We start from the raw sequence: 13,393 nt of genomic DNA on the forward strand, positions 1-13,393 counted from the left end.
TGCTTTGAAGGAGGAAGCTAACTTCTCAGGATGGGCATATGGCGGTGCCCTTGCATAAGGAAAGGCTGCTCAGAGAAGAGGCAGGACAAATCAAACTGTTTGCTATGTCACCTGGAAGACCCGCATCACATTGCCAGAAGGTGAAGCCTGGAAGCCCCGGGTTATCCCCAAAGTGTGAGCCTAAATCCATGCATCTGTGTCTGCAGGGTGTCATGGAAATCCACTCTGTGTGAGTTCCTTTCAAGTGACCAGGTGCTTACAAGCACGAGGCACTGGAGAATCCTAACTGCCTTCTGTGGTCTCCACTGAAGAACCGGACAGCCGTGGTCCATGCAGGTAACAGCGGATGGGGCCGGGTGGGGGAGATTTCAAGGGACGATGCCGAGGGAAAATTAAATAAATAATTAATTTTCCCTCGGCATTGTCTGTCGGAATCCCCCCCACCCAGCTCCACTGCCCCACCGCTGTTACCTGCACGGACCGCTGCTGGAACCGGAGCAGCAAAAGTTTTACTGTGCCAAAGAGAAATGTGTCCCCCACTGTTGGAGGGTCTTTACAACCATCCTGAAATACCTACTTCTGCAACTAGTTTTGTAGGTGGATTTGTGATTGGGCCCATGGAAGAACACAAAGTGCAAGAGCCACCATACTGTGAGCAACCTGATCCAGATGCAACCCTGTTCCACCTGTGGCACTGCCAATGTTGACCTGAACCAGTATTCACAGCTGGAGTAGTCATAAACTAGAACCATGCCACCTAAACTAGGCAAGACACTATATGGTCCCCACTGGGTGGTTCATGCTGAGCACACCTCATCCAGAGCGGCACTGCCCCTATTTACCACTGAACGCTGAAAGCACAGCCTGCCCTACCAAAGCATGAGAGCATTAGTCTGCAAAGGCCAGTTGGGGCTTCCACAAGCCCTATTCATCCCATCTCTCGTACGAGGGCCAAAGACTGGTTTATTTTGCACTAGATTAGCTCTGAGCTCTGTCCCTAGGCAACAGCGCTGGCTGTCTCCCAAAAACCTCAGATGCGTTACTTAAGTGCTGCGTAATCATTTGATGCCCTCTGTTATCTATGTACAGTATTGTGCTGTGCGTGAGTAGTAAAGTATTTTCACTTTTATAAGATACAAGCACTGGCTGGACCTTGATTCATTAATGACTATTGAATGATTTATTGAGTTGTAAATATCTGGCCTCAAACCAACCCTGTGAGTGCAGCATGGACTGTTTTACTTTGATATCCTGAGGGTCAAGTGTTCAGGGGCTGCACTTGGGGCTCGGTGTGGAAGACCACAGCAGTAAGCATCTCTGATTGTCTCAATGTAAGCCCAGCGTCCACTGCCTCCCACAGGACGCCTGAAAAAGTCCCTACTGCCCGCTTTTCTCTCTCTTGCTGTAGGTCATAGTTTGATTTTGAAGGAAAAATAAGTCCCGGCCTCAAAAACATGTCCCGTGCCCAGATACTGCAATCACATGCCCAAACGAAGCATCATACCCGAGGCAAACTGACTAAACCAAGCTTTTTCTTTAATGCCAGCGTGAGCCACTCCTGCCTTGCTGGCTTTCAAACCTATAGGATGGATGGACAAAGATCAAAACAGCACACACATCAACCCTCTGAGTTATGGTACATCAAGCCCTCGCACTAGCTGAAGCCCAACAAGGTTATCTCAGATTACTTTCTCATCTGATTATATCAGAGTTGGATTGGAGGTTTGCAATTGTGACGAGAAGTGAAACACCAGTAGCCCGGCAATACCCAACCCCAGCACACCCTCTCTCTTTCCGAAGCTAGTCCGGCCTCCCTGGAAATGACTTTTTTTCCCCGCCGAGTTCTTTCACGAAAGGCAATTACACTGGTGCGAAGAGATCATGTCATCAAACCGAGATTTAGTACTCTGTGTTCTAACAGCGATTTATCGTTCATTTCTAATTCCAGAGTCTCCTTAGAGCTCTGCGCTCAGACACAAAGAAACCATCACTTCAGCGAGCCGCACCCTGGATGTCTTTCCTGCGTCTAGGTGGGTGACGTTCTGGTAGCGACGGGGTCGCCGTAAAATCTGACGTCACCACTGCGTACCACGTTAGATCTCTGGCGCGCATGGTGTGTCACGATACGGCAACACGGAAGGTTTGAAGCTTCATTTATTGGGGAATGAAGCTTTCAGCGGGCCACCAAGTCAGGGGCAGCAAAGATTCAGGACAACATGGCGGGCGACGAGAATGACAGGCGATATAGGTGGGCCTGAGAGTGGCAGTACGTTTTGTGTGTAAATGTGACAGCAACAATTACAGTTCATTGCAGAGTTGGCGCTCGATCCAGGGTACAGGCTCTTGCTGCAGGGTATGAGGGACCCAAGTGTGGCTTCCGACAGCTGGACGTGATGACAGGCCTGGTGGACTTTAGGGGTACTGGGGATTGCAAGAAGTAAAGCGTGAATTATATGGGCAGAGGGAGATGTTTGACAGGATGAGACACTGTTTCTGAGGTCTGTTCATTTGCCCTAAGGGCACAGGGAGCAGATCTTTTCTGGCCCTATTGAGACCCCTTCTGGTGGGTGTCAGCTAATTATACCTGCTCCCCCCTCAATCTCTTTTGATTAGAGGGGGCCTCCCACAGTCATACCCTCAGGTATTTTATTATGTTGTTTTATAATTGCATTTATGTAGATGTTACAACTCTGACGAGGCAATGAGGTGCTTTACACCCGGCTCATGTTGCTCTGAGCCTAAAGGTTAGTGGTTAATCCAGTGGTTATTGGGTATTGGGATTAGCCCTGGCCTCTCAAGGAAACAATTCAGTGAATTTACTACAGTTTATTTTTGATAGGCAGGCAAACAGAACAGCAGGGTCACTGGCACATGTCCTTCATGCATGATCCCAGCGTGGGAGTAACTCGCATTCTGCAGGTTGCACTGCAAACTCAGGTCAGTTTGATGTAGCTTTTAGTGGCCAGGGCGTGATGTGTCATGGGGAGTGATAGCCTCTTTCTAGTGCATACTTAACTTTTCCCTAAAGGGGGTGCACCAAGAAGGAAGGAGAGAGGGCAGACAATGCTGGAGAGTAGGAAAAGCCATGGAGCAAATTACTTCAGTTTTAAGTTAAGCAGGAGGAAGTGATGGGCTGTTCTGTGAGGGACTTCTGAGAAAGAGTTAGGGATTCTAGAGTGGACATGTGAGTTGATTAATCGGAAGAAGGTTATCTGGGTGGCCTTTACTGGTTTGAGGTTTACATCTATAATAATTGTGTCTGTGTTATCCTGGACAGTGGCAGCTCCTCCACTAAGGCGGAGGAGCGTCGCCCCACTGTTCTTTGAGCAGTGCAAAATACAAATAAAATGATAATAACAAGAAATTATTATCAGTTTATTTTTCTTTGCTCCAGCCAGGGTGAGCAGGGCTGGCTCGGGGCAGAGGGAGCAGAAGTGGTTTGCACTCCCTCCCTATGTGCGCATGACAGCTTGACCGGCCCTCTAGCACCGGCAAAACCATCATGCGCACTTGGCATGTTCTCCATTGGGTTGTGTTGCACAGTCCTGTGAAGAACATGCCCAGCCTCTCTAGGCACTGTCTGAGCGGCGAAACAGCCTCCTCAGACAATCACGATGATTGGCTGGGAGAGTCCGGAAGCCTGGGTGCTTCCGGTGCTGCCAGCAGACGGAGAAGAGCAGTGTGGCTGCGGGAGAGGCGTGCAGTGGCAAAGAAGGTACCCCCCCTCCTCACCACCTACGTTCAGAGACAGCCGCTACTCATCCTGAACTCATGTGGACTGAACTCCCCAACAGTGATGTAATGAAAACTAGGGTAAAAAAATAGTTTGGAGGCAATGGTAGGAATCTAGCCTTTTGTTGCTTTCTCTAGCCTCATAAAATCAAATCTCTGTTTACATCAAAATAGTATCTAAAGCATTACACATTGGCACAGTTGCTCTGTATGGTTGAAAGTCAGCAATAGCGGCCCACAAACGTTGAATTTTTTATTTGGTCTCTTAAAAAGTACAACTTGTTAGTTTTTCTCCTAGAGGTCTAGGACCATATAGGTGCCATCTGACACTGGCTGCCAACTGAATGCTAAGCTCTGGTTGGCTGAACCAGGGGCACTTAAAGTGCCCCTTATTATAATCTAAAATGGTAACGGTCCCCTGCCTTGCTATGGGAAAATTGTTGTTCTAGTGGCGGCCTTCCGTAATTTGGAATACAGATTTTTAGAATGTACCTTTGGAGATAAGGTCTACTAGCGCCCATCTATGTAAAATAAATGCTGTTCCCCTGATACCCCTCCCAGAGTCCATTGATTCACCATATACATAGAAACCCTCCTACAGAGTTGCATGCTTGCAATATTTAGATTCCCATCTAGAAAGTGAGCCCTTGAATGATTGACAGCATCTTGTGAGACCATACAAGTAGGTCTTTGATGTCTGGCCTGGGTTTGGAATATATATCTTGATTGTCCTTGAGGACAGGGAAAGGAGTGTGCATAACTGTGCCCCTCACTTTTTCTGGCCACCATAAATTCCAAACAAAGTCAATTTCTGATGGAGTGCTGGACCCCTATCCAGATTCCTTATAGTGCGCAAGTGTTGGGCCTCTAAAGCCAGGACTTTTAGATCTACACGTGGCAGACCCATGTGGAGTGAAAAGTAATTCCTGGATAATTGGAGCTGGATGCTGCTCATGTCCTCTGATCAAGGACTAAAGCCGGAAGATGGTCTACCTGGACCTTGACCTTAAGTGACTGGATGACTGACCGAAGTGCTTGTTTAATGGCCTGTTGCACCGCAGCAACATGAAAGGAATCTCAGCGCTAAACAGGCCCATCCGTCCATCCTCCTGAGTCTGAAGAGCTGTTCCACGAAACCATTAATGGACCATGGTCCCAATGCACCCTGGGAGTTCCAGAAAAACCAAATACATTAAATAGAATTTGGTACTCGCAACCATAGCCACAAGCTAACGAAGGCTCCTTGACAAAGGTGGCTGTAGCAAAACTTTAAGGAAAAGGTCAGAAATTAAACCAAAGTATTATATAAGCATTGGTTGTGTTGCATGTACTTCGTTTTAGGAATCTCTCTGCTCCTTATCTAAAACTAGCCGACTTCCCCGTAATTACTACTTTGTTTCTCACCCTTTTTTATTTAATCGTTTAATATCAGTTATATAGTATCCATATAATCTACTAACACCGCCTATACAGTATTTGCATTGAACACTGCACAGTTAGGGCCATTATATTAAAATCGTAACAGGGATGCCATCAGCTGAAGGAAAACTAAACAATCTCAGAAAGTTTTACCCAGTCTGCGGCGATCCTGCCAGATTGACTGCCCAACCTTTGAATTGAGTAGAGGCGTTTGATTCGAAGACTGATGCCATCACAGATATCTGGGCCTCGAGTCTGAGGCCTCACAAACCCTGGACCACTCATTTAAAAGGGCCTGCAGCAGCATTCCTGGCTACCTTATGTTCCACTTTGATGTAATTGGTTTAATAACTACAAGAACAAAAGACATCTAGGGCCCGATTCACAGAATTAACTTCAGACAAAATCCTAAACTTACTACTTTTGGTATTCACAGAATGCATTTACTACTTTTGGTATTCACAGAATGGATTTACGACTACTAACTTTACGTCCGCACTCGGGCCGGAAATTCCGGCCCAGAGGCGGGGCTTCCGGCCCGGAGGCAGAGCTTCCGGCCCAGAGGCGGAGCTTCCGGCCCGGAGGTGGGGATTCCGGCCACTGGCAGAGATTTAGCCATGGCCGAAATCTCCACCTTCGAGCCGGAAGCTCCGACTCCGGGCCGGAATTTCCGGCCCGAGGGCGGACGTAAAGTTAGTAGTCGTAAATCCATTCTGTGAATACCAAAAGTAGTAAGTGCATTCTGTGAATACCAAAAGTAGTAAGTTTAGGATTTTGTCTTAAGTTAATTCTGTGAATCGGGCCCCTAATTTTCACCTTTGCCCGCCATTTTCACTACTCTCTTAATGTCTGTGCAAACGCAAGGCAGCATTGTTCAAAGCAATACTCATGGCAGGGCATTGACCATTGTTCATTCTGGGGAATCGAACACTGTAAGGAGACCAACCTTCACTCCACCTCCGATGAGCACGCGGCTGGCACTGGAAGCTAAAGTGGTTTTGTCTATCCGCAGCCCTCGTATGCAGGAGGCGAGATTATCAAGGAGAACAGAATTTTACTTCGGTTACTTCCAGGAGCGCCCAGCAAACCACATGATGTGGTGAAACCGCCACAGACACGCACACACAGACAGACATACGTGCCAATGCACACACACACACACAGATTGGCACTCACCATGCACGCACAATACACACAACACATAAGCATAAAACGCAAATACAAACAGGAAATATTCTGTAACTATGCATTGCAGACAAACACAGTGGTAGTCACACACAAGACGTGTACAGATGCCAATGCACCACTAAATAAATTCATGATTGTACAAAGTCAGCTACGTATTCAAATATATACATGCAACATGATCAGGCCAATCAACCCTCACACATTTCAGAATAAGACTCAAACGAGTGCACTAAACCAAGATGTGAGCATGATAACAGAGACACTGCCTCAGACACGGATCTTGGACACACACAAGCAAACACATACATATATAAATACACCACACAAACAGAAACAGGCAGGCACACATCCACACACGTGAATGTACACACACAAACACACGCTAATACACATATATTCAAACACAGATAGAACCCCAACACACAAACACACAGGCCCACATGATCTATCCTCTCATCACTGCCACCCTCGGACCCGCCGAGCTTCCATATTCCATATTCCACCCACCACAGGTTATAAAACTTCTCTTGAGCAATTTCCTCCAGATAACTGCACACAACAGCGTCTTTAATGACCAGGCTGGGGAAATCAGGGGGGTGTTTCTATGAACATCCTAATGATACATCTACCCGGGAGGACATGCTCTTCAAACCCTTGCCCCCGCAAAAGCAACTCTTCTCCGCGGCTTAGTAACCTGCCGGGCCCTGCTTCGGTCCTAGCATCAGGACCACAGATGGAGCAGGTCTCGCGCAGATGCTGCCCCGCAGCTGGGTTTGGATTTGGACAGTGAGGACACCCTGGAATACCCACGCGCCTACTGTACATAGAGTTTATACCACAGAGGGATGTTCATGTGTCATAGAAGATGGTACTTATGCGTTGCATATTGCAGTGCCTGGAAGAGACACATCAGCGCCACGGAAGGACTGGCCATTCTGCCTCTCTGGCGTATCTCCATAGTCCGCAGAAAAGGGAGCTTCTTCCGCAGCGGGGTGGGCAGGCCCCCTTCCAGTCACAGCCTCCTGCAGCGTGGGGGCATGATTTGAACATTTTTACCGAGGCTGGTTTTGTTTCCAGTCCTGATCTAGCTAGCGCCGGCGAGAAGTGCTGGAAATAAATTAATAAACGCAATGGTCATTGTTTTTCGACCTTGGGAATTCAACTTGTGACTCATGAAAGATCCATTCTCGCTGCACTGCCTGGAGGTACGGAATACGGCCTACGGAGCAGTACAAAATAGCGTATGTACCCACTGAATGCTGGAAGTTTCCAGCACAAAGAATGTTTTGCAACAAATGACAAACCCAGAACTCAACACAAAAGACTGGCATGCAACCTTTCCCTAATGAGAAAAGAAAAGCAAACCCCAAAAACGAAAACCACATATTCCTCTGTTGAACAAGAACTTCAAACCACCCATTTGATAAGAATTACATCCCTCTTTCTGGCAAGAACAGAATTCTCCATAATCCAACAATGAGTGAACTCCACTGATTTACAAGATTAACGTTCGCTACCATATAACACAATCAATTCTTATCAATCAAAGTAGAGAGACATCCACACATCTTGCAGGGATGATATCCACCTCACTTCAGTGGACAAGAAAGACAACGAACTCACCAAAATCATACAATAAAATTCTTACCTCCTTCCCGTGTGACAAAAATATCAACCCCCTGACAGCTCCCACTTATCGCGAACGATATCCCCAATACAAGAGATAGGGTCCGCTACTACCCAACAACAAGAATTATGGCTTTACATTTCAACATGCTCACATCCACCCATCAAATGACACCCAAAAGAATGATATTCAAGCACTCAAGAGAAAAGACACATATCCATTTAAGGTGAACGACAACCACCTATCGAACATGAATGACATCCATCCAAGCTAAATGATAACCACTAGCATCCAACAATAATGACATTCAGTCATCCAACAAGGCTAGCATCCTACAAGAACAGCATTGAGAACCCCAACAGGAATGACATCTGATTCCATCCAACGCAAACGACCCATCCTAAAAGTGACATATTCTAACATCAAACTATAATATCGCTGTAACCCAGCATATGTTCCATCACCTTACATCGAAACAGAATTGCATTCACTACCATACAAGAAAAAAAATCAATGTTTCCATGTCTAGTAAGAATGATGAATATGACCGTCCAACAAAAATCACACCCATCTGTCAAAAAAGGGTGGCATAAACTACTATTCAACAGGAATGCCACCTGCTGTCATACAACAAGAATGAATTTCACTTATATCCAATAACATTCACCCAGCATATCCAATAACATTTACCAAGCAGACCAGAATGTTATGATCTAGTCTCCAGCACCAATTGTATCAACAGCCATTCAAAACACAATCATCCAACAGGAGTGACGTCCACTGTCATCTAACAAGAATGGAATCTACTACCAACCAACACAAATATCATCCATCATCATGCAGCAAAAATAAAATCAGTTAACAGTAAACACAAATGAAATTGGTGACCATCCACCAGAAACATTTATACAGGGATGGCATCCACTGCTAACCAATAAGATTAAGATCTGCAACCACACAACAAGAACAATATTCACTTTCATGTAACGAATATCACATTGGTCATCACCCATCAACTAAACTACCACCCCAAAAATTGCATACACCTCACTCCAGCAAGATATATATCAAAGATCATCTGACAAAAAGAGAATCCACTACCGTCCAACAAGAATGGAATCCCTTTGCACCCAGGAAAAAGTACACCCACGACCATCCAACAAGAACATCTGCTACAATTTAAAAAGTGGCATACACTTATCTAACAAAAAATATTTCCGCAGCATCTAACAAACTTGAGATCAGCTACCATCCACCTAAAACAACATCTGATTATTTTATTCAGAATGATATAGGCCAGCGGTTCTTAACCTTTTGGCTTCTGTGGACCTCCACTTAATCATTACAGGCACCTAGGGACCCCCTGTGAATCATTATTGTGATTTCCAGGCCCCCCCACTGAGTCATTATTGAAAGGCGAGGACCCCGGCTAAGCATTTTCGATAATTTTAACCACTAAACAGTAAACCAAATATACAGAAGCAGTCATTCATCAAACAAATACACAAATGATGCAATATTTTATTCAATTTACAATCAAATATAGAAAAAAATCACATTTTAAAGGGAAGGTTGGAGCTTTTCTAAATTCCATTAAGGCCACTCATCATCCATGCTAATTCTGTTTGATGCATTTGCACGGCTCCCACAAATCAATCTGACGATGCTAACTTATTTTGTAGCCTCCAATTTCCAATTTCTTTACATTTACTTTTTTCTTTTTTTATATAATCTTTATTAATGTGTTAATATTATAATATTTTCTTAGCAGAGCAGCCCCCCTGAGAAGGCTTTGCGAACCCGGAGGTTCTCCGGACCACAAGTTAAGAACCACTGACATAGTTATCATTCATTAAGAATGAAATATGCCACAATACACCAAGAATGGCATTCACAACCAGTCAATAAAAGAGTCATCCACCTCCACTCAAAAAGACTGGTATCCATTGCTATCTAATAAAAATGTTAGGCACTGAAAGAGTGACATCTAGTACCATCCAGTAAGAATGCTGCAAACTTTGACAGTCATTATCTTGAAGCTAGAATGACAGCCATACGCAAGACTGGCAACCAGTACCATCCAACAGGAATGACACTAAATACTGTCCAACAAGATTGATATGCTTCAATACAAGCACAATGGCATCAGAACGAATCCAACTTCCAATTAACAAGGCTGACATTCACCCACCCAGCAAGAAAGACATCCACCAATCAAAGAAATGTGACATCCTTCCCCTACCTGACAAGAACAGTATCTTCCTCTCAGTGACAGGAAATACATAGTTCCATTTGTCAAGGAAGTTGTTTCCCCTGCCCTGCAGCCCGAATTACTCCCTCACTCCACTAAAAAAGAGCAACACCCACTCTCCAGCTTACAGGAACCCCAACCTCCACCCCATTATATAAGAACAGCTTTATGCCCCTATAAAAGTACATCGACGCCTGCCAATCTGGCATCTAAACTTTGCCCTACAGCCAAAACTTCCACCTCGTGTTAATAGAGAGCAACATTCATCCTTCTGATAAGAACGCCATGGGTTATCTTCTAAGAATTATATCAACCCCCTATAAAAAATAACGGTTTAAGAATGACATGTACCCATTCCTAGGAGAATGAAAACCACATTACGGATCACGTCCACCCAACACTATAGGATCGACTAGAAATGACATTCACTCCATCCCAAGAGAGAAGGCACCTGCTCAGGTCTGTAGGAACTGGACTCTGCGAGGCTGACATCCACCATAAGGACAGCCTCTCGTGGCTAGCAGCGCCCTACAAGAGTCACATTCTCTAACAACCAGATTCTTTCCATCTTAAAGTAACCATGTGCCTCATCATACGACTATTGCACCGGCTCCGCCCTGTAAAAATTATATCTCACCCATCCTATAGGTGAGACACCCGCCCCATCTCAGCAGTCACGCACACCACCCGACAGGAACGCCGCAAACAGCAACTCCATCCTATAATACCTAGATCATTCCATCCTATAAGGACGTCATTCACTTATCTACCGTATCCTATTAGAAGAATACGGTCCACCCCATCTCGAAAGAACATTCGGAACTCTCAGTTTAGTAGAACAGCATTTACTGCATCCTATAAGAAAGAAATCATTCAACCCTATAAGAAAGGCGTTCACTAAAGAGACTATGACAACGGTACAATCCACCCCCTCGCCAAAGAAAAATGTGAACACCACCCTATAAGAACGACATCCAACTGAAAACACAGAGACCAAGTCTGATAAGAACGCCGTGCCCCCGCCCCCCTCTGAGAAGAACCACCCCACCCCCTCCTTGCATCGATCTCATTCAACAGTGTGGAGCAGGCAAGTTTCTCTGCAAATGTGCAGAGCTCTCCCCCACCCACCCCCTCCCCGGGCAGGCATCCGTGCACGAGAGTGCCGGAGGGCTAAGGGGGGGGCGCACCCCTCAGTAATGCATCCTGGTGGGGTAGAGAAAGAGGAGCACGGGGTCTGCGCTGCATTATTCGAATGGCCATTTTAATAATCGCGCGGACAGGAGCGGGGGTTCCGGTTCTGCCTCCAGAATGGCTTTAACCTAATAAAATGCGAAGTGATTACCGTCAAATTACCGCCATGGGAATGCTGCACGCGGGGAGGGGAGCTGGGGGGGGGGGGGGGGGGGGATCGGGGGAGTTGGGGAATCGGGACAAAATCCACAATAGACATATACAGAGGGCGCGAACGGTGCGGGTGGAGGGGGGGAAGGGGGACTCCACCTGATGGACGCTATCACAGAGCCCATGTGTCTTTGTACCGACGCGCGCCTTGGACATGCTATGAAAGCCGTATAAATCCACCCCCCCCACCTCCTCCGTGATTCCCACCCAGGACCAAGACACACCAGGAAACAAAGCAGCGCGCGCGTGGGTCCAGCACCCACTGCCACCCGCTGCCAGTGCTCGGGCGGAGAGGCACCCATGGGTGCCAAACAGCGGTGCTGGTTAAACGCAAGGGTTCTCGATGGACAGGTTGACGTGGGGGCGTTGCATGGGCGGGTGGGTTGGGGAATTTTGGGAATGTCTGTTCATATTTTCAAAAAGTGTAGGGATAGGTCAGTCATTTGAAAGCAAATGCAGTCGAAAGGTCTCAGCTTAAATACGTCACCCCACTCCCTCGATAACAACTGTTACACCCATACGGTGCGCACCCCACTTTATCCCCCACCCCTTGTTTATCATTCTGTGTAGCAACATCCAGGTCTATGAACGGGTGCAACGGATGTCTAGATGATCATCTAAAGCGGTTCGTCGAGAAGCAGCGGGCGTCGCGACCCCCCCCCCCCCCATGCACCCCCCCACCTCCTCACACTACACACATCCAGAGTACGTAACATTCCACTTCATATCTAAGCAGGGTCCTCTCTCGAGGTTCCGACGGGAGGGTGGCTTCAGGGTCTATATGAGGCACGGCGCCCCCCGCCCCTCCTGTTGCGCCCGGGGCCCCCTGCCAGGGGCCACACTCACCGATCTGGATGTTGTTGGGGAAGTTGACCCCGCACACGGCGCCTATGAAGCTGGTGCAGAGCAGGGCCAGGAGCCGCAGCATCCTTCCTGTAGCATTGGCGAAGCAGAGGGCGCCCAGCCTCCCACCATAGGCGCTGCTCCCCCCTGCGGGAGCCGCTCTCCCTCCCGCCCCCCTTGGCTGCTGCTGCCGCCGGCTGCGGGTGGATGCTCCTCTGCGGGGGGCGGGAAGCCGTCCAGGGCCCAGGGGGTGGTGCTCGGTGTTTTTTGGGTGCTGCTTGTTGCTCCCTGTGCTCGCGCTCGGTGCCTCTCTGGACCCAGCACTTGAGATGCCGCCTTAACCACAAGTGACAGCAGGATTAACTGTGGCAGGGAGAGGGAAAGGCGGAGAGAGCGCCCTCCTTATTCTCAGCCTCCCTCCCTCCCGCTCGCTGCACTCCGTCAGGCTAATAATCTGCCTTCCTTCGCAGGAACATAGCTCACACACTGGCCTTCCGTGGACCCCGTCCCCCAGCCCCCCTGTCCTCGAGCACCCTTCCTCCCCTCTGCTGACCACAGCTATTCGCTCTTGATTTGGAGACCCCTCCCACCCTACCTATCCCCCAAATCCCCCAAGGTTTCCTTCTGACCATTTAACCGAGAGCAAGAACATGTGCCCAGATGCCGGTCCCTTTTGCCCGCACCCCACCCTCACAAGCCTGAGTCAGCACTTTCACTTTCCAGTCACTCTACGGGCTTTGGGGCAAAAGGGGAAGAAAAAGACGCGAGGGAAGTAAAAGGTGAGGTAAGACCGGAAGCAAGAGTGCAGAGAGAGGGAAGGACGCAAGAAAGAAGGAGACAGAAATATACAAATATAACAGCCAGAACAATTGAAAGAGACGGTGTAAAGGGAGGAGAGAAAGGGAGTTGAGGATAGAGAACGCAGAAACTCG

General features: G+C 47.5%; 1 protein-coding gene across 4 annotated transcripts in view; it reads right to left on the bottom strand.

Annotated features, from left to right (window-relative positions):
• The window catches only part of GRIA1 (glutamate ionotropic receptor AMPA type subunit 1), a 569,614-nt gene extending 556,740 nt beyond the window's left edge, over nucleotides 1–12,874 (bottom strand). For all 4 annotated transcript variants that reach the window (XM_085617656.1, XM_085617654.1, XM_085617655.1 and 1 more), the window contains exon 1: nucleotides 12,465–12,874. In XM_085617656.1, the coding sequence (XP_085473782.1) occupies nucleotides 12,465–12,546 (82 nt within the window). In that variant the 5' untranslated portion in view covers nucleotides 12,547–12,874. The remainder of the gene's footprint in view (nucleotides 1–12,464) is intronic.
• Between the last annotated feature and the right edge of the window lie 519 nt (nucleotides 12,875–13,393).

Source organism: Triturus cristatus, chromosome 7, assembly GCF_964204655.1.
Source record: "Triturus cristatus chromosome 7, aTriCri1.1, whole genome shotgun sequence".
NCBI lineage: Eukaryota > Metazoa > Chordata > Amphibia > Caudata > Salamandridae > Triturus > Triturus cristatus.